The sequence below is a fragment of the Aquila chrysaetos genome, chromosome Z (assembly GCF_900496995.4).
Source record: "Aquila chrysaetos chrysaetos chromosome Z, bAquChr1.4, whole genome shotgun sequence".
Classification (NCBI taxonomy): domain Eukaryota; kingdom Metazoa; phylum Chordata; class Aves; order Accipitriformes; family Accipitridae; genus Aquila; species Aquila chrysaetos.
In genome coordinates this window covers 66,471,975-66,498,827 of record NC_044030.1, presented here as the reverse complement: position 1 = coordinate 66,498,827, position 26,853 = coordinate 66,471,975, and the positions used below count along the sequence as shown (strand labels likewise).

The 26,853-nt window shown below is 37.3% G+C and overlaps 1 protein-coding gene across 6 annotated transcripts in view; it reads right to left on the bottom strand.

Moving 5' to 3' along the window:
- PDE4D (phosphodiesterase 4D) overlaps positions 1-26,853 on the bottom strand; it is a 659,227-nt gene that overhangs the window by 157,472 nt on the left and 474,902 nt on the right. Inside the window, exon 1 of one of the 6 annotated variants that reach the window (XM_030004272.2) lies at positions 3,865-4,532. The exons of the other annotated variants lie outside the window; for them this stretch is intronic. Coding sequence (XP_029860132.1) covers positions 3,865-3,929 — 65 coding nt within the window. The 5' untranslated portion in view covers positions 3,930-4,532. Of the gene's footprint in view, positions 1-3,864; positions 4,533-26,853 lie in introns of those variants that run through there. 6 annotated transcript variants of the gene reach the window in all.

Below are 26,853 nucleotides of genomic sequence, written 5' to 3'. Positions count from 1 at the left end.
TTTTCTTGTCTCCATTCAACAAAACTTTTATTTAGCATCCCTATCGTGATCTACATATTAAGGGTAGAGTCATGACAAGTTCATCCAATAAAGCAGTTCTGTTCCACTTATCTATAAATATGTTATAGTCTGAGAAAGTCATACTTGACAATATCCTTCAACAACTTCCAATCTACCGAACTCCGTGCTATCGTAGACAAGCGTATCACCCACTTCTGGAATTAAATAAGAACAGATGCATTGTTCTACAGAATACCACAGACTGAATCATCGAAGGCCTCTGCTCTCAGGGGCACCAGAGAGGCTGGGATATGCCCTTTGCAGATCAGCCAACCCTAAGTTAAAAAAAAACAACAGGAAAGCCTGAATTGGCATATGTTAAAAAAATAAATAAAGACAGAGGAAGGCCAACCCACAAAGTAAACAGATAACTATCAACTCTAGACACAGCACGCAGAAAGAATTGTGGCAAAAAGCTGACAATAGTCCTGAGGCTTATTAGTTCTTTGGGCTAATTATCTGTACCATGAGAAAATAAAGAAGTTCTAAAATCTGATCAGCTGCACCTTTTCCAGCTGGTAAGCTGTTGTCCAACAGCACTGGCTGCTTGCTTGACTTGCCATCAGTTCCTCACCTAAACTTCCCAAATTTTAACTTATTTCCTCCAAAATAGTATTATTTTAGAAGTTCAATTTTTCCTTCATTACAAAAGAAAAAAAAAAACCAACAAAAAACCATTTCCTGTGGAACACTGCTGCTCTACTGTTCAGTGGCAAATAGTTAAGGAAGTGGAGTCATATTCTCATTTAATTGCATGTACTCCTGTCTCAGCCAAGGCTCTACCTTACAGTGAGTTTCCTTAGTACCTTGTTATTTCTTCTCAGGAGTAACAAGACAAATGAATCACCTTCATTGAAAAGTCTGTACCATCATTTATCCATTCTAGACTATTCCCCAGAAATTTTCTGATTCACAACCACACTACACAATCACATGCTGAAGTTAGGAATGAGTAGGAATGAGTGGCAGAATTGAGCAGCATTAACGTAACAGGTAATAATCCTTAAATAAGTCACCTTCTTATTTTGCATAAATACCAACCATCTGCTTCTACTTCAGTCACTATAACGTCAGGAGAAATCTTCCAAGGTGCATCAGAAAGAGAAGGTTTGCCTACAGATCATACTGTCATGCTAAGCAGTAGCCAGTCCTGACTGAATCGACTTTGCAAGGCGAAGCATCAGCACAGCCTGGGCTCACCTGCACCTCCTCAAAACCAGCTGGGTGCACCTCTGCACGCTATCAGCGGGTGATACCTTACGGATGCTTCATAATATTGATAGTGGAAAGAATAACCCTGAAGTTATTGCATCTTTTGGACAGAGGGAGAGTGTGATTTCAGGGAACCAAGAGCAGAGGATTTGCTGCCTTGTCTCTGAGTCTATTCCATCCTCTCACTGGTCTCCGTGTGTTGGGAGCCTGGTTTCTGTTCTTCATGGGAACTTTGTTCACATGGGAAACTGCAGTGCAAGGATATCCTGGGACCATTTCTCTCAAACCCTTGAAAGAGGGATATCCATACTTCAGTATAACCCTGTCACTCAAGTCCCTGTGCTCGCGGGACCCACAAACCCTGCCTTGGCTTTTCTTCTCACATTCTCCCATCTTCTTCCTCCCAGTCACCCTTGCTCCTCCAACACACAGCAGGATCGCTATGTCAACAGATGAAGAAAGGAGAATTACATGCCGCAGCTCTCCCAGTCTCCTGGCCTGAACACCCATCAGTGCTCCTGACTTCATCACATTACTTGTCCCTATGCATTTCGGCGCTGTTTGATACTGTGGCGAGACTGTCGTGTTGCTATTCTGCCCACAGAACAGGAGGGAGCGGCACTGACCCACAGGGACAAACCCACAGACTCCCGAGTCTGGTGATAAGAACACCAGCTGAAGTCCTGCAGGTGACTTGCAAACCAATCCTGCTCAGGCCCAGCACGAAGGCTGCTCTGCTCGGCTGGGCAGCGTGGGTAGGGTGGGCCAGCCTGAGCTGCTGCCTCGCGTCCCGGGAGGCGTCCGGGAGCTGAGCTCGGTGCGGGGCGGCTGGCAGCTCCCTCCCCTTCTCTCCTCCCTCGGCACTCCAGTTCCCCTCTGCTCTCTGGCTGGGGCAGGGCTTGCCTGGCTTCGCTCCACGCCACCAGAGAACATCACACACCTTGTCTAGTCAGCCTCCGAAGATGTCCCCGAGAGCCACCTCCAAGCTCAGGTAGTATTTCCAAATGGCAGGGTAGCAGAAGACTCCCAATTCACCATTAGCAGAACAGGTATTCCCACCTACCAGATCAACGTTCTAACTAAAGGCATCAGCAACAAAAGGCAGGCAGGCAGGTATTTTAGATGGAATATTTGGTGGTCAAATCAGCCTGCAGGTATTAGCTATGCAGATTTTTTTCTTTGAAATGGTTTCTTTTTTCCTGCAAGAATCAATGCAAGCATTCAAAAAAGAAATAACTGAAAGGCAGATTTAATCAGAAAGATACTGATTTATTTGCACAGTTGCACGTAATAATTAAGGTATGTATGTTTTAGCTCACTACCTTGGAGACACCCTGCAGAGTGTAACACTTTAGCAATTCATAGTTCACTGACACAGTATTACTTTACTATACTTTAAGAAATATACGGAGCCACTACTTACTGCAGTTATTTCAGCAAAACTCTTCCTTAGCAGTTTCTGAGAATGACTGGGACTACTCTTTAGCTTGAGCAGTGTAGTTATTTCATTTTTTTTTGCTACAGAATGGTTTTAGTAAAGGACAACTGGAAAAAATTACTAACTTCTTTAATGGTAGTGCTGACATGGCTTTAACTCAGAACATAGACTATTTGAAACAGAGTTTTTAATAGGCTAATGTTCAATTAACTTGATACATTTCCTCACAAAGAAATTTATTTAGTTACTAGTCTATCCCACAGTAACACATCAGCCATTTATTTCTAAACAGAGGCTATATTTTAAAATACATCATTTTATATGAGTTAAATATAGCCCTGAACAATTAGTCTATTACGTGTTTATTAAAATGATGGTGGTTTTCTTAAAAACAGAGAGAGAGGTAAAAAAATGTGGGAGACATTAAAAGAGGGAAATTATTTCACATACCTAATAGAAACCTGTCCTGTCAGTGCCTATTAAGCTATATAAACCATAAAGTTCTCACAAGAAAAAATAATTAATTAAAAGACAGAACTTTGCTGATTTCTAACTGAAAAAAATCTGCAAGAAAAACATACACAGAGATCACTATTACAGGCTGCTTCTGCTCCTCTGAGCCTCTGAGAGGAGGGGAAATGCATGAAGCATAACACAGCATAGTCTCACACATGCTACTATAAAGTCTGTCTCCTCCCAGGACACTTATCTCTACCAGTCAGTCTATTTATGCAGCAAAACGACATGTAAGTATCCCAAAATAGCTCACACAAACTGTAGCTTCATTTTACCCTCCAGCTCCCAGAACTGCAAGCTTTGTATCATAACTTTGTTCCTGAAATAAATCTACTGAAGATTTTTAGAAGGTACCTGTAGGTGCAAGGACTGAATTACTGAATGGGAAAAACATATGTAATGGGTTAAAAAAATGTATGCAATGGGTTCTCATTAAAAAAATGCTACACACAGTATTGTACAAGAAAAAGCTAAATACATTTTGTTTCTTATTACTAATCGTGAAAATCAGACGCTGAACATCTTCAATAACCATGCAAAATCTATCAAGTCAAAATTAAACCCTGTGACTTTCTTGGGACATGTCTGTGTGTCATAATAGGAAGGGGAGCTTGAAAGAAACAAACCAAACACATTACCACATTGTGTCGGCAGTCCTTAAGGAGCTGGTAGATCGGGATCTTGGCTTCATAACAATGCTCATTTTGAAAAATTCCTTCAGTATTTCTAGCAGTCAAACATCAGTTGTCCTTACAAAGCTCATTCTCAAAGTACTCCATTTAGAAGTATTTTTTAAAATCCTCTGCTTTTTAAAACCTTTGAAATCCGTCTCCTGTAATAATCCACGCTCTGGAGGAAGAATTCTAACACGCTGCAACTCCTTCCTTTTTCACGCTGAATTTACTCTAGCACTGTGCCGTTCGGAAATGACAGTGCTTTTCTCTTCTGTCTTATATTGCCCTGGGAGGAACTAGTCTATTTTGAATCTATTCTCCCTGCAGGTCACATGGGAATGAAGGCAGCTGAAAAGAGTCTCTACCTCTTTCTTGCAGTTTGATAACAACAGGTTTAAAGGTCAATCACATTCAAAAAAAAAAAAAAAAAAGGAAAAATACTGATGGATAATAAATGAAAGGGAAAGAGGAATGTAAGCTACAGTAACATTAGTGAGTTTGCAGGGAATTTCCACTTAGAGACGTGCTAGATAAATTACTCTCTGTGGAGTAAAGAAAGGAACAAAGATTTTTCATTCCAAGTTAACTAAAAGCCTTATCTAGAAACGTAATTCTTCCCTTTCTTTTTCTCCTAACCCTAGATACTGTGAATAAGTACTATTGTCTAACTTCAGAAAACAGAAAGTATTCCCTGTCTGAAAGACATTCAAAACACTGTGGGGAAGTTAAGTAAAAATAAAATTCCTTGTTTACTGTTAAAGTCAAACACACATACAGACAGCTATTGTTACAAATCACTGAAGGACAAAATACCTCAAAGAACTCTAACATGACATCCTCTCTACTGTATTGCAGAAAGAGATCTTTTTCTGTTACAATAAATACATTAATAGTTTATGCATTACAAATAAACTTGCATTTTTAATTTCCAGCCAAAAACTTATCGTAAAAGCTTTGAGAGTTAACTCCTTTTAGGAAATACTAGTGTAAACATATTTCGCAATTTCAGTGTTAGAAGACGAAAAAATGCTGAGAACTGGATAGTGAATATACCATTTAAATTACACATTTTGAATTTGCTCTGAACTGTGCTAGAATTGTTTTTAAACTGAAAGAGCAAAGTTATTGCTCAACAAGTGGTTACATGCATAATAGCCATTCCTTTGTACAGTCTTTACAAGTGTTGCAGTATATTACTTTTGATGGTAGTGCAGCTAGGTTAATAATGAAAGCAAGCACTAAAAATTGTATTTATAAAATTTAAATAGACTTGGCAAATAGAAGTAAAACATGATAAAAAGGCTATGCATTAAAGTATCAAAAATTCATCAAATAGGAATGTGCGTAAAGTGTGTAAAGCTCTCTAGAACCTTTGCACTTTATTTTGTAACAGTACAATAAAATGCATTACCAACTACATTGTGTATCAACAGGAAAGATCCTAACTGCCCTGGAGCCTTGTGCCAGTCATCTGCATATAAAGTGCTCCACAACAGCAAAAGGAATGTTAATAAGGTTTCTTGCTAAGCATTCTGTTCTTTATGTTTTCTGGCACCTATCTTTCAAATATCACCTAGTGGTTAACGCAGGACCTTTTGTAAGAGTCCTGTGGAATCATAAAAGTTAACCTCAAAGAGTGGAAAAAGCATCTCTGGTAAATTTAGCTCAAAAGCTCATACAGTCATGGGACCTTTCATGACAGTTGGGTCTGTCACTGTGCAGGTCAAACATCTATAGAAATGGACATAAATCAGGCACCATATTGTGAAACTTTATTCCTTAAACAGATGGAATAGATCAGGAAGAAAAACAAAAATCATACGAAATAGAGGTCCTGGACTATTACAGAATAGCTGGCCATTTAAAAGCTTTTTTTAAAGTTTGCCTGATTATTTATTATTAATAAATATCAACATTATTCCCATACCAATGAAGGAACACAAAATGAAAGAAAATAAAACTTTTGACTAAGTGGTTTCACAATGCCATACTGAATGTAATATTGAAGGACTACTTCTGTTGTGCCACACAGCAGGTATTTCAGGATGGTTTGTTCTGAAAAGCATATCAGTCAAGATGCTGCCTCTTACTTGTAGTTAATAGAAATACAACTGGAAGTATACTGTAGTATATTTATATACCAAATATTACTATACAATATAAATACACTGTAGTTACAGGTACTTATATAATTAAGGTAGTGTTTTTCAAAGCAGATTCAGAAAAAAAAAAGTCTGATGGAGGTGCAGACCACCAACGGAGGTAAATACTAACACCTATTGCTAACACGCTTTCTTTTTTGGTCTCCTTCATCAGCTCCTTAGAAATAAACCCCGGCCCTCCAAGTGCCTGCCAACTTCAGACCAGGTGCTATTATGAAATATATATTAATTAGCAACAAGAAGATTACAGTATTACAGCCATATTCCAAGCAGTCAAATCAGAGCCTGTCCTCAGGTAGCAACCTTAGAAGCACAGGCTTCCTGCAAAAAGGAATCTATCAGTAGGTGGGAGAGCTCACAGTCCTCCAGCAAATGTTAGTTTTATGTGAAATTAAAAAATTGACTTTGGTGAAGCTAAAAAAGAGTTTGAGAAAATGAGGCATAAAAAAGAGCAACAATAAGCAATCAAAAAACCCTCTTAATTTTTCATCTGGATTGGTATCTTGCAGGCCATGTGCAGGGCAAAACCCAATTGTCTGTGAATTCTCAGCTCGATTAGTGGGAAAAGGTTTTTGCAGGGAACCCAGGGATTCGATAGTCAGTATGGGAAAGACAAACCTTTTCTAGAGAAGTTTCTAAGGAAACTATTAGACCAACTTTGGCAGTTAGTAATAGCTTCTAATTCGTACATAAAACCTATTGTGCTGCCATTAAAATCAATGGCAGTTTTATCTAAGACTTAAATAAAGATAAGAGCATACCAGTCCACTATGCTCACAGAAGATGACACAGCATTTATTTTAGGCTCCAGGTCTTGGTATGGGGTCAAATAATATCAACTCTCAATTTCTCATCATTTGAGGAATTAAGAGAGAGAGAAATTAAGATAAATTAAGAGAATAAAGACAGAAATGGCCATTGCACTCTGACAGCAATGGAAAATTGTGATATCAAATAATTAAATGTTAAAATAGCCAGTAAGAAGCCATCAACAAGAGAAACTTCTCAAAGACATATGAAATCACAGTATCAGATCCAACTTCATTATAAGAGCTAAGACCTACGTATCAGAAGATGGAAATGTATCTATGTTAATTGGAACCATTCTTTTATCCCAGAACAATATTTTATGAGTAAGAGCTACTACATTGTATGTGATTAAATCCAAAATGCCAAGAGGCAAATGATGTACAGATATATATTTAAAATACTATAAAGAAGATAAATATAAGCATATTCATTATTGTACACTGCATGCTTATAAAAAGATGTGCATGGCTTTAAGGATGCACTTATAATATACATAGTACATAAATACAAGCATTTACCTGAGACATGCAACAGCCATTTGTAGCATCTGATTTGTACATGTAATTACGTAACTTCAAAAAAATCGTATTTCTTTTCCTTTTTGGAATCCTTTTTTAGGGTGGCAGGAATAAAAGCTCTCAAACTGAGCTCTTGTTGGTATGCCATCACAGTTAAGGCAAGTGTTAACTGCATAATGAAACTAAGGAAGAAAAGATTTTAAATTAATGAAAATACTAAAAGATGGAGCCATTCAGTACTGCTAAATACACTAATAATAAAAGCAGCAAGAAAAGCAACAATATTTTTTATCTGCATGTATCCGTCAACTGAGGTTTTGGCTGTATAGTTAAGCTGTCTAAAGAAGAAAAGATACAGAAGTAATTAAAATATGAGTAATAAAATGTGTGCAGGATTCAACCCACTTTGAGGATGCTTGCATCTTAGTTACTCATCTTCAAATTAGTAACTAACTGAATTAAACCAGTGTTACACTGCACAAAGTTGAAAATTAAAATGAATTGGAAAAAGCATGGTTTAGGGAACGAGGCGCAGGACTGACTGTTCTGTTCCATGCTTGGGAACATCTTTGTCTTGAGAGTATGGAAAATTTGCTTAAACATTCTGAGTTTTGGCTTCGTGTGTGTAAAACAGTGATAACGCACATCATGCTGCTTGGAAAGCACTTGGACATCGAAGGACTGAAAACATGAAACAGGTGCCAGGCTATTATTGTTGTTGTTGTATAAAAGCTGAAGAAATAGATTCACAATCTTCCTTTTTAAGACAAAGTGAAAAGCCCCTGTAGTCTGATAAGACAGTAACATTGTAAGTTTAACCTGCAACAGCTGATATGACTTTTCTTGTTTACTGGGGTGAAAAATTTAGGAATTTCTAGCAAATACGCATTGCTTTGGCACACATAGGGACACTGGCAATGTATCAAGAGAAACAGAATCCTGGAAGCCTAACATCATGTAAAAAATGACTGGGCTCTTAAGTATATTGTTTGGAAAGCACATTAGCAAATGAAAGGTATACAACAAGCTGCTGCTTCTTGATGTGCAATCTTAGTTTCATCATAACTTTATTTCAGATAGGACTATTAAAGTATCTCTAAAAACCTGGCGCTGTGCTCATTGACTCAGGACTATCCCCAGCATTGCTTAGCTACTATTGCATCTGGTCTTGTGCACACTTTCTATCTTTCTTTTCTTCATATATGCTTGCCAGTTTGCACGTTTATATCAAATATAGTTTTCAATGTACAAACAATATGCACTGAGATCCAAACCCAACCCTTCTAGTCTCTAGGAGCACATACTCCACAACGGGGAACATTTTCTCACAAGCTAAGCACCATACCAGTTAGTTTTGCTGAACTGTGAGTTGCACAGTTCATCTAAGTTTGTCCACAGCACTAGTTTATCCTCTTATGTCCTGTCCTGCAGAACAAGACTGAAGGACAGAAAAGATTAACAAGATGTTCTTATACTACCTGTATGGGTGGGTTTGAGAACTAGTAATGCAGGTGCAGGCTCAGAAGAGACATCTTTCAATAGCATGCATTAAGCCAGAGAATTAGAGAAGGACATTTTTGACCCACCAAAAGTTTTTGTGAGTGCTCACCATAGCAAATGATTTAAAAAATACTCTTTTTATAGGGTGTTGATGGAATGCCAGGGAGCTAAACTCTGTCATTCATTTCTAGGTAACAGCATATTCCCTTTTGACTGGAGCAACTTTATCAAAGAGGAAAAAGGTATACATAAATGCATAGGTAAAATAACAGAAAATGTAATAATAATTACAGCCTAGTATTCTTAAGAATGAAGAAAGACTAATCAAAGGGCACAGAAGAAATACATTATCGTCATTAGTGTTTCCTTTCTATATTCATTTACATTTAGCTGCCTGGATCAAGCTACCTGCCTTATGAATAAATATGGTTTATTTGCTCAGTGATTACAGTGTAAATAAAGTTACTATGTGCTCTCAAAGGCTCTACCCAGACTCAAGTGTGCAAAACTCCTCAGAGGCAGCATGGCAAAGAGGGCCTTATGTGACAATACCCTATTCTGTCATGATGCCTTGTCTGAAGATACTCAGTTTTGGTACCCTTTGAAACTGCCAGGTGCTGCTGCCTGAGCTGCACTGTGAGCAGCAAATGAGGCATGTCTCAGAGAGAGGCCTTTACAGCACCTCTTTCCCTCACATAGCAAAGCCAGGTTCTTGATATATGCTGGGCTTAAAAAGTGTCCCTCTGGCTTTATTCTGGCCCAATTTTAATTTGATTTGGTCATTTATGCAATTAGAGATTAGCAAATTCAGTACTAACTGACCATTCCTGGTCCACATAGACTCAGTTGCGGAAATAAAGCTTTATCAGAATAGGTCTAGCTCCTGTGTAGAATTTCATTGCTAGAGATTAAAAAAGAAAAAAAAGGTAATTTTTTGGAGTAGGAGAATTTTTTTTCCTGACAAACATTATATTCTAGGCAAACAGTGTGAGCTCGTGCTATCAGCTATGGCTGTGGTCTGTGGTTACATCTAGGATTAAGGTTGGAATAAAAGGTACCTGCTAATGTTGGACTAATACTGGATAACAGTGAATAGCCTAAAACTAAATACTAGCACAGTGGAAGACTTTGGACTTGAGCTGAGCTAAGGCTGCCTAGTATGTCAGGCTGTTTTTGTTTTATTTTTAAATAAGACATAAAAAATCCCCCCAGATACTCAACCATGTCAACATATATATATAAAAAACTATAAAAATATGGGTTTTATTATAAAAATATTGTATTTTTGTCAGCTCTAAATGGACATACTGCAATAATTACAGCACTAATTACACTGTTAAAGGGAAAATCTATAGATATTTCCATCAGGCCTTCTGTTTTTCAACTATTTGCTCCACACAAACTTGGACTACAATTTCTTAGCTAAATAGTTGTTTAAAAATTAAAACATTGGTGGTTCATACTTAAGTCAGTACAGAGTTAAACAGTAGCTATGTTTTCCAAGGGCAATATGTCTGTCTTTTTGGCTAAAAAAAAGGTAAAGACTAACATTTTTTCTCTTTTGTTATTGAAGCAGTGGCTGCTAGGAAAAGCAAGAGAGAACTGTATTCCTTTTACAAAGACTTCATAATTAGGGCTGGTCCTGGACAAAGTTACTGTTAAGTGTCAGGCTTATTACTTTAAGCACAATGGTATTTTGTAGGATATATCCTCTTTTGTCATCATCTTGTTCAGAAGAATGGGATAGTTCTGCTGAATATTACTCAAACACAAAAGTGGGGGATTAAGGAGTGACGTCTGGAAGACACTTAAGAGTACTACCATTTCAGGAAGACTTTGTATGTATTTCAAGAATACAAAATATACCACCATTTCAAGAACACAAAACTTATATATATTCAACCTGCAAATTTACATATACACTTACATTTTAAGTATGTTAGCTAATCTTATATAGATATTAGAGCACTTTTTTTTTTCAAATTTATCTTGCGTAGAACAAAGATCTACCATTAATAGCAAAGCTGTATTCTCCAACCACACATATTCTAAAATCAGTATGTTTCAGTAACGTTTTTGTCTTTTTGGAAGCAATGAAGCAATCAACTTCTACTATCAGAAAGTTTTCCTGAAAACAAATCTGAGGTGTGGTGTTTACACCAGTGTAACAGCACAGTTCTCTACAAACCAGGAAAGCGGACTTCTCCATGTTCTTCACTGGAAACTTGGCATCCACAGGTACTGAACCATGACCTGAATGAGTCAGACATGGGTAAGACTCTTGTTTGGTAGAATGACATCATCCATACTTCTAAGTCCTTCAGAAAAATGTGAGGAAGTAATATTAAATCTAAATTATTCATCATGCTACCAAACCTCTCTTGAAGAGGAACTACACCTCTAGGGCATTTGTGTTTCACAAAATCCTCTTGAATTTGTATGAAATTCTCTAATCTCATTTATCTCCTATTTGTTTTCAAGGTATGGAAAACTCCACAGACTTAATATAGCTGGTACAGGGAGAAGAAAGAAAAAAACCAAGCATTTTATATCAACACTCAGAAGTAAGAAATTTGCTTGATTTTTAACACAAAACTGTCAAACTCAAAACCATAATTGAAAGGAAAAAGCTATGTGTTTAAAAATGTGGCAACTTACTGCAGAGCATTCTATGAGCACAAATGAAGGTTAAATTGAGAGTACATTACTTGCCATGAATTATTCACTGAGAGCTGAACAAAGCACACTAAGAAAGGAATTTTCTCACTAGCCTTGAGCTGTCGGAAGGTTTGGTTGTTGATTTAAACTGGTCAGCTAGGCTCCTGCTACAGACAGCTCTGATAGGTACTTGCTGGGGTAGTCTATTTCAATGATTCAGACATCTATTTTAAGACAGAGAGAACTGCTCCTCACAGCTGTCTATCTATCTTCGACTGTGGCTGCCTGCCTACTTTACATTAGAAACCTAGATTTTGGGTGATTCAAGATGTACTTGATAAATCCTGTGGTACCAGCCTAAAAACTATTAGCTTCTGTAACATGATTTTTTTTAACTCCAGACTCTCTTGTAGCAGTTGAACTAACTGTAGATAGGATTAAAAATTTTGCTTTTATAGAAATGTAGTTTTAAAAATATTTTCATGTTTGGCCTCAGACCTCATCGTATTTGGATTGCGTGAGAGATGAACAATGTCAAGACATCACCTCCCCAGTCCATAACTAATGTAACTATCTTGGTTCAAAAAACCTACACCTCTGACCTCTCAACTCTTCCTCCCCAGAGGGGGGAGAAAGTAAAGTGATCAAAGGGAATATATATACAGTACATCAGCTATGCCTACCACTTAAAACTTATGTAAGACTGACTTCCTCTGAATACCCAGATGTCGGGAAGGGAGAAACAATGTGTTCTCATGTTCACCGAGTCTTAAATTTCTCCCCAATTTAGGGCTAATTTATTAGTTCTATCTGGACGCTTTATTTCATTTTTATCTGTTTGAATTTTCCCTTATTAGACAATGTACCAGGCATAAGAAAAGCATCTTGCAGAATAAATCTCAAAGAAACTGCCAGCTACACTGACTGTTAAATACCACCAGAGATGACAGCCAGAAACTTCATGTTGTTGTGGATGTATACATTGCATAAATTGGACGCAAGCATTTCTGTATTGCCAATGCAGTGCCACATTGGACATGGACAATGTGCATCTTTCCTCTTTGCCAGTCTATGAGTAAAACAGATACTTTGTGTATCATCAAATTCCTGAAAATATGTCATGGCTCAGCATGTTATATGGGTTTCTACAGAGGCATATTTATATGTAGGAGAGCAATTCTGAAACTAGCAGATTTACTTGATACTTAGCTAGTGTTTTCCTTTCACATACTCTAATGATAGCCTTCTAATATAGCAAATAAATCTATTCTCTTTTCTTGATGCTCTCCTTCAGTTGTTGATTAGCAAAGCTATCTCTATTTTTAACCATTGAATCCAATCCAGCTAACTTCCTTCTAGATGTTTGCTGCTGTGTTAAATGCAGAAGAAAGAATCTTTAATTAAAAAAAGAGGAAAGGCACCAAGTCTCTCTCTTTCTTGACCTTAGTTTTCTTTTTAAATAAAGGGTGTTCATCAACCTTACAACAGCACATTTCCTAAAAAAAAAAATCATCAATATACAATTGCAATGGGAAGTCCTACCTGTTCATTTCCCTTCTGTGACTGACATGTCTGCAAGTCCATTACTGATGTACTACTTCAGATAATTTTCAATGATGACGAAGAGCAGCTCAAATTGATTAAGGGCCCTGGACTTAAATCACTGCTTTTCTTAAAAAAAGAGTACCTCTAAAAGAATACAGAGAACCAGGTACCTCTCAACTTGATATCTTTTTAAAGTTTTACTTTCTCAAACGTAATAAAACCTAAATATTAAATTGTCACTTCTTTGAAGAAATATGAAACTATTGCCTCCACTCTTTTATAAATCAAACAAGTCATTGAAAGTAACTTTTCCTCTAAATAAATTTTCCTTTAGAGGAATATACTTTTTCAAATAACATAACTTTTGTCATTGTAGCTTTTTAGAAAGGTTAGGTTTACACATTCTTCATAAGAAGAGCTACTTGGTCATGATTGTTACCCTCTATAAAATAAATTATATCTCAGTTGTAAAGTACAAAAGTTAAAAAATGTTACATTGGTTATAAGTTTTGTCCTCTAAATAGCTATAATTGGGTTGGTCTAAAACTCACAAATTTTTAGTATTACTTTTCTCTTATATCAATCAATGCCTCAAATAACCTCCTCCTGGCCAAATCTTATATTCATTCTCCTTGAGCTATGATAGATTTTGAAGCCAGAAACAACTCCCCATGCCTAAAAATTTTCACACTCAGCATCTTCTCATATTTCAACTCTGCTGCCCAACTGAAATCTTTTCTTCTCACGGTTTTACCCTGCATCTTCTCCAAAGCTAATTCCTTAGCCCTCTGTTTTTGACATCTTCTTCTTATCCACTACCTTAAATCTATTCTTAAATAGTTTTAAACACCAGGTTTATGTTGAGAAGCCATTATGTAGCCTTCTCTATTAAATTCTTATCTCATTTTACCTAGCCATGTTTCTCATACCATTTTCTGATATTCCCATAGAAGCCAAATCTTGAAAGTGAGCTTTAAATGAGCATTATCTCATAGGTTTCTCTGTCACATGGATAGCATTCTGACTTATTCATGCTATCCTAAAATGTTTGCAGCCTTGATCCTTCATGTTGGCCAAGCCAACCTTGTTACAGCTGAGTATCATTGCTTCCACTTGGATAATATTTCTAAGAGTTATTCTGTCCAGAGTCCCAAAACACGATCAGACCTTTACTACCTGGCAGGTCCTGCTTGACTAACCTGATCTCCTTCTATGACCAGGGGACCCCCCTAGTGGATGAGGGAAAGGCTGTGGATGTTACCCTGACTTCAGCAAGGCCTTTGACACTGTGGTGAATGGGGAGAAATGCACTTGGTGGGTCGGGTCACAAGTGGTGTTCCTCAGGGCTCGGTGTTGGGCCCCGTTCTGTTTAATATCTTTATCAATGATCTGGACGAGGGGATCGAGTGCACCCTCAGCAAGGTTGCAGATGACACCAAGTTGGGAGGCAGGGTCGATCTGCTTGAGGGTACGGAAGCTCTACAAAGAGATCTGGACAGGCTGGATCAATGGGCTGAGGCCAACTACATGAAGTTCAACAAGGCCAACTGCCAGGTCCTACACTTCGGTCACAGCAACCCCATGCAGCGCTGCAGGCTTGGGGCAGAGTGGCTGGAAAGCTGCCTGGCGGAAAAGGACCTGGGGGTGCTGGTCGACAGCCGGCTGAATATGAGCCAGCAGTGTGCCCAGGTGGCCAAGAAGGCCAACGGCATCCTGGCCTGCATCAGAAATAGTGTGGCCAGCAGGAGCAGGGAGGTGATTGTTCCCCTGTACTCAGCACTGGTGAGGCCGCACCTCGAGTACTGTGTTCAGTTTTGGGCCCCTCACTACAGGAAAGACATTGAGGTGGTGGAGCGTGTCCAGAGAAGGGCAACCAAGTTGGTGAGGGGCCTGGAGCACAAGTCTTCTGAAGAGCGGCTGAGGGAACTGGGGTTGTTTAGCCTGGAGAAGAGGAGGCTGAGGGGAGACCTCCTCGCTCTCTACAACTCCTGAAGGGGGGTTGTAGTGAGGTGGGTGCTGGTCTCTTCTGTCAGGTGGCTGGAGACAGGACGAGAGGAAATGGCCTCAAGTTGCAGCAAGGGAGATTTAGGTTGGATATTAGGAAAAATTTTTTTACTGAGAGGGTTGTCAGGCATTGGACCAGGCTGCCCAGGGAAGTGGTTGAGTCACCATCCCTGGAGGTATTCAAAAAGTGCGTGGACGGGGTACTCCATAACATGGTTTAGTGGGCATGGATGATGGTTGGACTCGATGATCTTGAAGGTCTTTTCCAACCTAAATGATTCTATGATTCTACCTATTCCCCACTGGACTTGCTGGTATCACTACTTCCTAGGCAAAAAACCTGCCACGTCTTTCTGGCTCACTACTTCAACAGTATAATTCCATTTGTATGTCCCTATGTATGGCCCCTTCTTGTATGAAATTTATATTTTCTACATAAATTCCACTCTCTTTCCTCTAAAACATTTTCATCTCCATTGTATCTATTAGTTTGTCAAACAGTTTACTTTGATAATAAAGACAGCTTCAGTCACCAATTTTTTGCTTCTTTCTCAAGCATTTTGTGCTTTTCATGCAGACTCTGTGTGCAGGGAAAAAGACCCCATCAAATTTAATATCCCCTCAGTCTTCTCTATTAAATTACTCCTCAAAACATGCTCTTCCTAGAATGGCCAGAGAATGGCCATGTCTGACAATGGCTAGAGAACAACAGCTTGGACCTCTCTTTTGTACAAGCTTGAGTAAAATCCTGAATCCTAGGCTTGCTGTGGTCATGGAAATTTTGCTACTTCAGTAGATCTAGAGTCACATTGTCTACATTTTATGGTGACTACCTCTTCTCCAAATACAGTAGTTCAAGTTGCCTTTTTACTATTGCATCATATTTCTCACAAAAATCATAAGCTCCTTGGAAGAGTATGCCTATGCCACACCTTGAATCTGTTTTGCACATGCCAGAACTTGACAATATTCAAGAAATTAAGAAACAGTTATGCAAGGACTAAATTAATTTTAAATTATTTTAAGTCTATGTTGAAGCTGGTCACAGGTACAATGTAAAATTAGAGTACATGTATTAAATTGTGTTTGACAGTTTGCTTTGTATAAATAATATCCTAGTGCCAATAGATGTTTATAGTATGCTGTATTGAAAAAGGATATTTAATGATTTTATAGAAATTTACAGTAAAAATAAATCTAAACTGCAACAGTTATTATTTGAAACTACTTAAGCAGCATGTATAGCAGAGTGTGCACACCATTGGTTGCTTTAGAGACCATCTGGGCTGTATTTCAGTGTGTTTGCATGAAACCTAGAAAAAGTAGAGTCAGCCTTTTTATCCTACTGTCAGCATTTTACATGTAACTTTGAAAGGTTTGGTTTCTGTTACACATCCAAGGGAAGGTTAAAAAATAAAACATACTGGATTGCAAAGACCATTCTGAATTCTTATTCTAATTCCCACCTTAAATTACCTACAGAAGTACTACAAAAAAGAAACTTCTCTAAGAAGAATATGTGAAAGTTTACATGAAAATAATTGATTCATTTATAGAAAATTTCAGAACGATTTAGATCTACAAATATTTCAATAGTGAAGCTTTTTCTTTGATATTCATACATGATTTTTAACAATTCAGAAAACTATGTTATATTTGATATTGCAAACATTATTAAAGACTACTACTGACATTAAATATTGGCTGTAACAGTATCTTTTAAAACGTTCCATGCTCATAGGCACATATTTCATAACTATTACCTAACTTGAGCTAGCATTCAAAATATACTGGCAGTTTTACAAATCACAGCAAGAGGCACATTTCTGTCTCTGGAATATGAAGTTATAAAATGGTGAAATTTATTTTTGCTGTTTAAGCAACTTCTATATATGTCAATAAACTCAGTCCTGCGAAGTCAAGTCCAGCTGATCAACACCCAGATAAGGTGACATTTAAGAAGAGAAAAACTGGCTGAGATTTTTTTTGCCCTTTTGTTTCTCCCCATCGTGTTCTGTTATTTTGGACAAGAACACAAATAAATGATTCACTTTTGCCTTTTACAACTGAAAAAATGGTCTTGGCATATAAAATGTTTCTCAGTTAAGATGCCATTCTTGCAAAGATAAGGATGAGCTACTAGGATGTTTTGCCTAAGTTCTCAATCTAATACATATTGTGCTGACTGCAGTTGAAAAACTATGACTTCTTAAAAGTTTATTTTAAATTGTATTTAACAGTGGTAATGAATTTAATAATTTTATGAACATCTGAAGCTTAGTTATCCCAATCTTTCTTCTCCAAAGAAAGTCCTCCAAACAGTGCATTGGAAGTTCTCCTAACACATGGTTTGCACCTGCACTGTTTTTCCTTCTAGAGTAACAGCTTCCCCACTCAAGCCCTCTAGTGATTACTTTCTTTATGACCCTTGGCCAGATGGTTCAAAAAGTCATCATTTTAGAAAAAGCTCTGGGCAGAAATCTTCCTTCTGAAAAGGCCTGCACAGAAGGCTATTATAACAACCATTTATTCTGCTAAAATTCTTTCTTAGAAAGGCACCTAAGGAAAATAAAGATTCAAAAATCTTTCTAATCTTTAATAAATTTTCAACTATCTAGAGAAAGAGAATAGCCTAGAAACAGAAAAACATTATTTTAACTCAAGAAAATAAGAAATCCATTTAAAAGTCACAGGTACTAAAACTATGATTGCAGTCCTCAGCTTTGCAGTTCATAAGGATTCATGCCCTCTTCTCTGAGGATATGCATATTTTTTTAATACAGCACCCCCTGCATGGACAATTCCAGCAAATGAAGCAGTAAGATCTGTGGCTACCTTACCTGACACAGACATGTGCCAGGCTGCATACCACTGGAGGCTCAGAGGTCTCAGGGAGGAGGCTGAGCTCTCAGGAATGCACAGAGTACCTTCACTTCTACTCATTCACAACCTTCTTACGGATGACTTTGTCTTTCCAAAATGTGGGCCAGCAGCTATTTGTACCAAAACAATGTCTGCTCTTAACTTCTAAAAGAACAGGACTGTCAGAGAAGGATTGTTTTGTTTTTCGAAATAAAACAGGGCAAGATCTGAGACTATTCTTCCAAGATCTGGATCCAAGTTTTCAAAAATGTAGATACTGACAATGAAATCTGTAGTACCAAAACCCCAGAGTTTAAATGTGTTAATTTTTTAAGTTTGTAATCAATGCAAGACATTTCTTGATAAGTCAGACTTGCAGAAAAAGACGTCTTTCAAAAAGTGAGTTGACAGTACTAGAAAAAGGGAACAAAGTTTGTGTACACAATCCTTTCATCTAGATCAATAACAAAAGACTAATATGAATTAGAACCAAATGTGTTCTTAGTTTATTCTAATTCTGTTTCTTAATTAAACCTAGAGAAAAAAAATAATAAATTGCAGTACCAGTGAAGAAGAAAGGAATGCTGGAAAGGGAACAAATAGCAGATCCATAGCGAGCAAAAAGAGAGAAACAGCATCTATAGAATAGAAGGTGGCCAGTAAGGAAAAGGTAAGATTGGAAAAAACAATGTCTCTGAGGATTCTATTAATTTTAGTGTCCAGTAAAATCACAACTTTTCATTTCCAGGCTTGCCTTTTGAAGATATTGCTAGGTGTCCTTTGTGTTTCACACTGAGAGATGATATAAAACATGGCTGCTGTTGTTTCTGACCTTCCCCCATTGCTTCAGAAAGATGATTCTAGATTGCAGAACTTGTGTATTTTGACTCACACGGTTTCTATGATGACATCCAGTGCATGGGATAAAGTATATTACACTCATGAGAAGCAGATGTAGGATCTATGGATTTTGACATTTCTGTTGTGAAGGATATTGATTGTGGTGGCTTTGGACATGCAATGGCCTTCTTAATATATGAAAACATTAAAATTCTGCTTGTAGGCCTAAGAATTTTGCCTTTATAGCTTGGTCAAATCCTTCTGGTTTTGTTTTGTTTTCTGACAATACCATTTAAAATAGGCCTCCTTCAGCTCAGTATACTAAGATGGAGAAGGGGTTAATGGACCATTAGAGAAAAGAATAAGAAAAAAAATGCACTGGAGCTTTAGAAAAACATGAGTTATTTCCCTGACACAAAGTTCTCTTCAACTCTTATCAGCAATCAAAATCTTAATGAAAAAAAGCCATTGAACATCAGAATAGTTAAATCACTTTTCTAAATAGCCTTAAGGTCTCTCCTACAATAGTCATCCTTTCATCCTTCACATATCCTGGGTTTGGTCTAGTTTTAGTTTGAATATGAAACTTATTTGATCTTTTATCTTTTGCAATATGTAGTATTTAAACAAAATTAATAACTTGAGTCTTTCTCTCCTGCACGGATTTATCCACAGATATATGGAACTGATAGAACTTCAGAAATTCTAATCTGTGGTGTAGACATGAATCTGTGTTTTAAATGTGAATATGCATGACAGCACCACATTCAAATTTATCCCACTTCAGCTTTTTTAACATAAGCCCTTTTGATAACCTGAAGCAGCTACTCTGGAGCAACAGCATATGTTGCTGTTCCCTGGGTAGGTCTAACACTCAAAAAAGTAACCTGTTTTTCCCAAAGTGGAAAATGTACTACCACCACCAAAAAAAAAAAAAGGCATTTTAAAATAAGACCTTACAGAACATGCTCGAATAATACTTTACTTCCTTTCTTCAACTTAGACTTCAGATCTCAGTTCTGCCCCTATTGTTTCTTTTCTTATCCGTATCTGAAATCAGTTTGTGATCTCTTTCAGGCTCAGCTGATGGGTCATTATTCCTGAAGGACTCAGCCCTGCTACAGCAGACATGCCTTTTAAGTACACAAAGTGATATTTAACTGCTCAATACATTTAGTTTACATGACTGATTTTAGATACACACACTGATTTTTACTCTGTTGCAATTGATTTATAAATTGAAGTTGATGACTGCTAATAACACTTTCCTGCCTCATTTTGCATTATAACTTCAGCAAACAGCATCTCTGTGTTAGAGGGAAAGATAAACCACTGAAAAAAACTCAGTAAACTGAGTGGTAATTTACATTGGTAAAGAAAAAAGCATCAGAAATAATATATTATGATACTTTTTTAAAAGTCAGTTTGCCAGAAGAGTGAGATAGAAACCTCACCTAACAAATATGGCCCTATGTTTTATTTAAAAATATGATAACTATCACCAACAAAAAATAAAATAAATAATGAAGAATGAGCCAAAGCATTTGCAGCTTAATTAACCAGGTTTGTAGTTGGATGAACAACTGGAGACCCTCTATATACCTCAGGGGTGTATCTTTGATCATGTGTGCTCTGCTGTCACTTTTCTCTCCCATTATACAAAAGTTAGAAATATGAAGATATCCATACTTTTGTGTTATCCATTTGAATTTGAAGCTAGATGATTCTCAAAACATCTCGCAGTCCAGGTACTTTCCTTGGTTTTAATAAATCTGAATTATTTATGGTATGTCACCTTCCTAACAGTCATCTCAGCAAGACAGGTTCAGTTCAGCTCAGTTAACGTGGTTTCACACGGATCTTGGAAAACATTTTTCCCTGTAAATTTTCTGGTACAATTAGCAAGAAGCTGAACTATCTCAGGATTTTTTTTTTCCTGAGCACTATTTCATAATTTTTTACTACTTTATGTATCAAAAATCTCACAAAAAATGCAAGTCTCAAAGTTGAACCAAATCAATTAGATGTCAAAGATCCAATTCCCGAAAATTCTTCCCTTTACTTTGGTCTGTCTAACACACAGGACAGTAACAGCAGTGTCCTACAGAAGGCAGTTCATGAACTTGAGTGCATACCAAATTACAAGTAAAACATGTGGTTGGTTTTATAGTGTATTTGGCTTCTGTATAGTAGTATCAGGAATCGTCAATGTTGAACAGTGTCCTACAGCTGCACTGCACTGTCTAGTTTAACTAGGCCTCCAGAATTTTTCTTTTTTGGAGAGGAAAAATTAAGTACAAGTTTTGTATTTGAACTGAAAATGGAAAGCAGCAACAACACTCTCAGCTTCCTCACCAGCAAAAACTAACTTTCTGTACCATCTCAGAAGGACTGAAGATTACATGCAAGGTTTGAAGGTGATATTTTACATGACCTAAATTTTACAGCATTGACTAGATCACTTTGCAGCAGTTCAAAGAGAGAGGAGCTCAAGTAGTACTGGTCAAGTGCCTACTGCTTTAAAGTATACAGACCTAAGGGCACGTGTAGAGCAGGAATGCTGTTTTGGTCCTATGAGTTGATATTCCAGGAAATGCCAGCACTTGCAGGCCACTTCGGTGACCTGGATAGTAAGGCAGCCGAGTTCGCAAATTAAGTTTCCAGTAGCATTACTTAAATGGTATTTCTTTCACTAAAAAGGTCTTCTTTAGAAAGCCTTTAAGTTTTTGCCATATTTTGTATTAAAATTAATTGATGGAGGCATTAACATGTAGTTTATAAATTCTGAATATCTGTCAACAAGAACCACAAACAAAATCTTTTGTCTTGATACAAAATTCACTATGGTAGACTTGCTTTGAAAAAGAAATTAGATAAATGCTTCTGCAGTTACAGTGGCTGTGAAAGATATACAGCTGATAAACAACACTGTAAAAATTTTATGAATATGGTCCGAGGCCCAGAAGAAGAACTTTCTGCATGGCAGCACCACTGGCTTACCATGTTTGTCTACAAAACAGCTAGAGATTTGCCATAAAATTTTGCCTTGAAAACTAAATCTGCATCAAGGTGCTGTTTCTTACTGGCAACCTGGGATGGCTCTGACCTACGCCTGGCCATTGCATAAATTATTGGTTATATATTATATAAATAATTATAATAGGTTAATTTATATTCAGGGAAGGAGAATGTATGTCTCAATCTCTTGAACTCAGTAAGGTGTACCCATGAGGGTAACTCAGTGGGGCAGATTGTCACCTCCAGGAACTCCTGTTCCTAAGGAGCTGCAAACCTTATTTTGCTAAAGACAGGTACTACAGATCAAAAGGCTCTAGGCAGCTTGGAAACAATTTCAGCCCTGCAAAAGGGAGAAATAAAAGAATTGAGCTGCAGTAGTATGACGCAGCTTTTGGTACTGATTGCTTAGACAGTGGTCATACGCCACTGTAGTACACCACCTCTTGCATATGCATGTTTTTCTCCCCCTAACAGCTCTTCTCTCCTTTCCACTCTTTGTCCCATATTTTTCTGTGATGTGGCCAAATTAAAGCTGGATATTAAAGCTGTAAACGTTAATTCTGTGACTCCTCTGAATTTTCTGCAACTACCCATTTCTTAAGTTGCATCTCTCAGTCCACAGGTATTACGATGTTACTGTGCAACCCAACATTTTCAGATGAAAAATAATATCAGACTGTTTTGAATTTTAACTTAAAGAGATATTGAAAAAGCCTAAGCAAACCACTAGATTATTAGAAATACACAAAATAAAGGCATTTTATTTATCTTCCTGCCAAGTATGAAAATAAAAGTTTTTTCCATAAATGTGCTATGAACAAAGTGTTCCTCTACTAATGGTAAATCAGATTGTAGTGCTATTACATATACTTAGTGACACAACAAACAGAAAGAAGGTAACTAAAGCAGGCAATTTGTTAGCCAGAAATAAATTCCAAAAACATGGCAGAAATTCTGCAATGACTTCAATTAAGGAATAGGAACAGATAACAGCTATAATGAAAAACCATTATTTAGGTTATACATAAAAATACTGAATATAAAAATTTTCCTAAACTACAGATGTAAAAATTTATTGAAGAAAAAAAACCCCTTTCCTTAAACATGTAGAGCTGTAATGTCTTTCTAACAGTACATTCATACCTCACTTTACTAAGCTATCCAGTATAAATGCAAAAATGATGATGCTGCATCAAAGTTAGGAGAAGAGCTGTAGGACTTCAAATGCAGATGCCTAAGAATGCTTTACATTGTTACCACAAACTGCTTTACATTGCTTTACGTTATTACCATAACTCCTAAAGGAGCTATTTTGAGGGAAGTGACTTTGTAAACCCGAAGACCTGGCATGAACAAGCTCATGTCTTATTGAAACAGTGTGTACTTGGAAGCAGTTTCACTCTTATCCTTTTATAGTAACAGTGTGTATGACATTTAATGGCGAATTAAAGGTCCCAGGATCAAAAAAATAGATTGTACCAAAATGAAATGTTATCTAAACCATTGAGAAGTATCATATGAGATAATATTTATAATAAATTGCTAATAACATCCACTTCTTTCTTTTTATCAAAATTAAGAAACTGGCAAACTTGAGCGCCATCAGACAGTTCTGCACTGTAATAAATAACTTTCACTGACATTCTCTGACTGCTTTTTATCCTCCTTCATTTAAACTTATATTAGCTATTATAAACTATAATCAAAATGACAAATTAATTCAAAATGAATGGTCCAAATTGTGAAATATCTTCTTGGTCAAAGATCAACTGTTCCTTTGAAAGGGTGAAGAGAGTGCAAATTTAGCAAATTTCTCAGTGGAAAGAGAGAGAATAGCTTTTCCAGGATTGTCTGCTGCTTTCTTAACATCTTAAAACAGCCCCACTATACAGATGGGAAATCTGCATCTTGAAAGAATATCAGGTAAGAAGGGGCTGGAGAGTTTTGCACACTAATAGCAGCCCGGGTGAATCCCTTATACTAACACATAACAACCTTTTACTTTGAACTCCAGAAGAAAGAGTAGGGCATCCTGAGGAGCAGTCTGGGTCACACTTCTACTCCCTGTGCTGTGAAAAGTAGAATTTTAGATAAATAAAGTTTTCAGGGTGTGACTGTCGAAGCCACATTACCCTGTCCTGCCAACCTCTGAAATGTTACTTCCAGACTCACAGACTAAGCTATTTTCCCTATAGCTCCTAGAGTCCAGGTATTAGATGAAAATCTCAAACTGCATCTTAAGAAAGCTCCTGGCTTTCCTGTTTTGGAGAAACCCTTTTTGATTTGTCTCTTGAGGACAAAGAAGAAAAAAAGACTTTTAAAGCAAACTCTTGTGATTCTCCAAGGCATAATTAAAAAGTTGGAGTTGACAGTACTGTAATATAATTAAGTAGAATATAATATAATCCAGTAGAAAACTGTGTTTAGTTTATTTTAATGGAGCAGAAAGGGAGTAAACCCTTCTTGATTTGGAGACTACCATGGACCACCCGAGCCCTGGACCAAGGCCCTCTCCAGATGAGTATTTTGTCCCCTCACATTCTGCTCTGGGGAGCAGGAGAGGCTAGCATTATGGACATTAGCCTTGTCATGCCAGCTACTCCCAGTTCACCAGCTGGAAGGATTCCTGGGCTGTTTTATTCACTGTGTAGATACAACCAAGGAAAAATAAGGGCCCCCACATGGCACTCACTAAAACCAGTCCAGCTAGCACTTTCTGATAGCATCTAGCTACCTCAAAAAGAGCTTTCACATCAAAATTTTACAGAAACATACTGGTTTTGACATTCAGTGTGGATAAAAAAATCATATCAGACATATCATAAGACAATTATGGTATGATTATGTGTTTAACAGACACTACCTGGATTACTATGTATTTCTATTTAAATTTTATATGGATTTGCAGGTTAATATTTGGTGTATTCAGGAGTCCAGACTGGAAAGTATGCACAGCATAATTAAAATTTTATATCTTTTTACAATATGCTAGCAGGGATAGCCAAGCAGGAAGAACTGTGACAGCAAAACTTAAGCCCCTGGTGGATCAGAGGTATCTGTTTCTCTGCATGTGAGGATTAAATTTTGTCTGTATCTTGAAACAGATTTTTAATGAGATCACACTACATTTTGCTATTGGCCCCAAGTATAAATTAGTATACCATCTGTGTTTTATCATTATTATTCTTATCTATAAACTGTAAGTATTATTTTGGCATTAAAATGTGCTTGTATTTGCACTGTAAACCCACTCTGGCTAGAAATCCTTCTGCTTTCTATGATCCTAAGCAGAGTTTATCAGAAAACAGAACTCCATGTATTTTTATGCCAAATTCGGATATGCCTCAAAGTATGCCATGTTCCAATGCACACTACACTATGTCATATGGGAGAGAGCTTAAACAGAGACTGTGGCCAAGAGGAAACATGTAATAAATACAGTTTGCAACTTCCATGCTCATCAAGACTGCATGATTCCCTCATTAAGGGAACGATGTGGATGCTGGGATTAATGTTAAAAAATTACACGAATGTCTTTTTTTTTTTTTTTTCCTTTCTATTTGAAATAGAAAAATATCTGCAAAAATCAATATTTTGTTTCAGAAGGCTGACATGATTAACCACACGTGCTAGTAAAATGTAAACTTATTCCTGATTCTCAGGAATGTCTCAGGTGCCAATGACGCTTCTGTTCAGGAACCCATCACTTCTAGATATCTCACAGCAAATTTGTGGGAGTGTTTTCCTTACACAGTGTTTAGAAGAAACTTAATTTTCTCCTCTGCCACCAGTAAAAGCCTAACTCAGCAGATTTTACTTCTACTGTTTTACGGACATACCTCAGTTTTCAAATTGTCAATTTTCTGACTGTTCAGTCACTGGGTCAGTGGAGTGCAAATGATGTTGAAACATCTGGCTTGGCTTCCAAAGCACAATATAAAACAGATGAACTTTGTTGCTTAAAACAGCTGACTTCTCTGCTTTTCCCATTTAATGTTTCCATGACCGTATTTCCATTTTCTTTTTATTTTATGAGTAAGAAGAGCAAAAAGCAAGGAAAAATTATGCAATTGGATGGTTACTAGAAGTTGAAACATGTTTCACACACTTAGGAAAACCAAGTAAACATATGAAAATATCCACATCTATTAGTGTCAAATGAATTAAGGTAAAAAACCTGCATCATTTGCATACTGCTACATGATGCTCCTGCCTTACACCAGAACTCTCGAAGGAGCAGATCCTGCACTATCTGCAATATTTTAATTGGCAATTATGAGTTCCATGGATTGCCACATTTCAGTTTATCAGAATGAAAGCAGAACTTTAAATTGAACAGAAGAGAGTCTAGTGTTTCTAGTTTGAAAAAAAAAAGAACAAACCACAAAACAAAACAACTAACCCTGAGGTACTGTTCCCTAGGCATGCATTCCCCTTTGGAAGGGATGAAAGCTTCAGCCTTCCATCCATTCTCCTTGTGTTCTGTACACCTAAAATGGTCATATACAGAAACAGAGAATTCACCATTTAAGAAACTGGCAAGCTTTCCCTTGGAGCATGAACTCCCTGTGTTTTCTCTGCGGGTGAGAGGCTTCTCACAGCAGATCTGATGTGGGACAAATATAGCTCCTGAAAAAGCAAGTGGAAAGAAAGTCATTGAAGAGTGTCAACCTGCCCAAGTGCTCTTTTTTGGTGCTAGTACTTCTGTAGCAGCTTGTAACAAGGGCTGCAGGTGCGTAGTCGTGTCTGGAAAGAGCTTGGAGAAGGAAATGGTGCTTCCAGATGAAGTGTCATAAAGACACTGAAATATCTGCTATGACTTGCTTTCCAGCAACTGCAGATTAAGTTGGATTCACAGGGTAACTCATAGGGTATATTAGAGTAATACATATGTAGCTCGAGCTGGAGTTATTTTTTATTTTTCTTTTTAATATTTGACTTTTTGCTTCACCTACGTCTGTTATAACCAAGAAAATATGAGGCCTCCCATTCTCCATCTGGAGGCAATTATATTGCATTTAAGTAGTTTTGCTTTC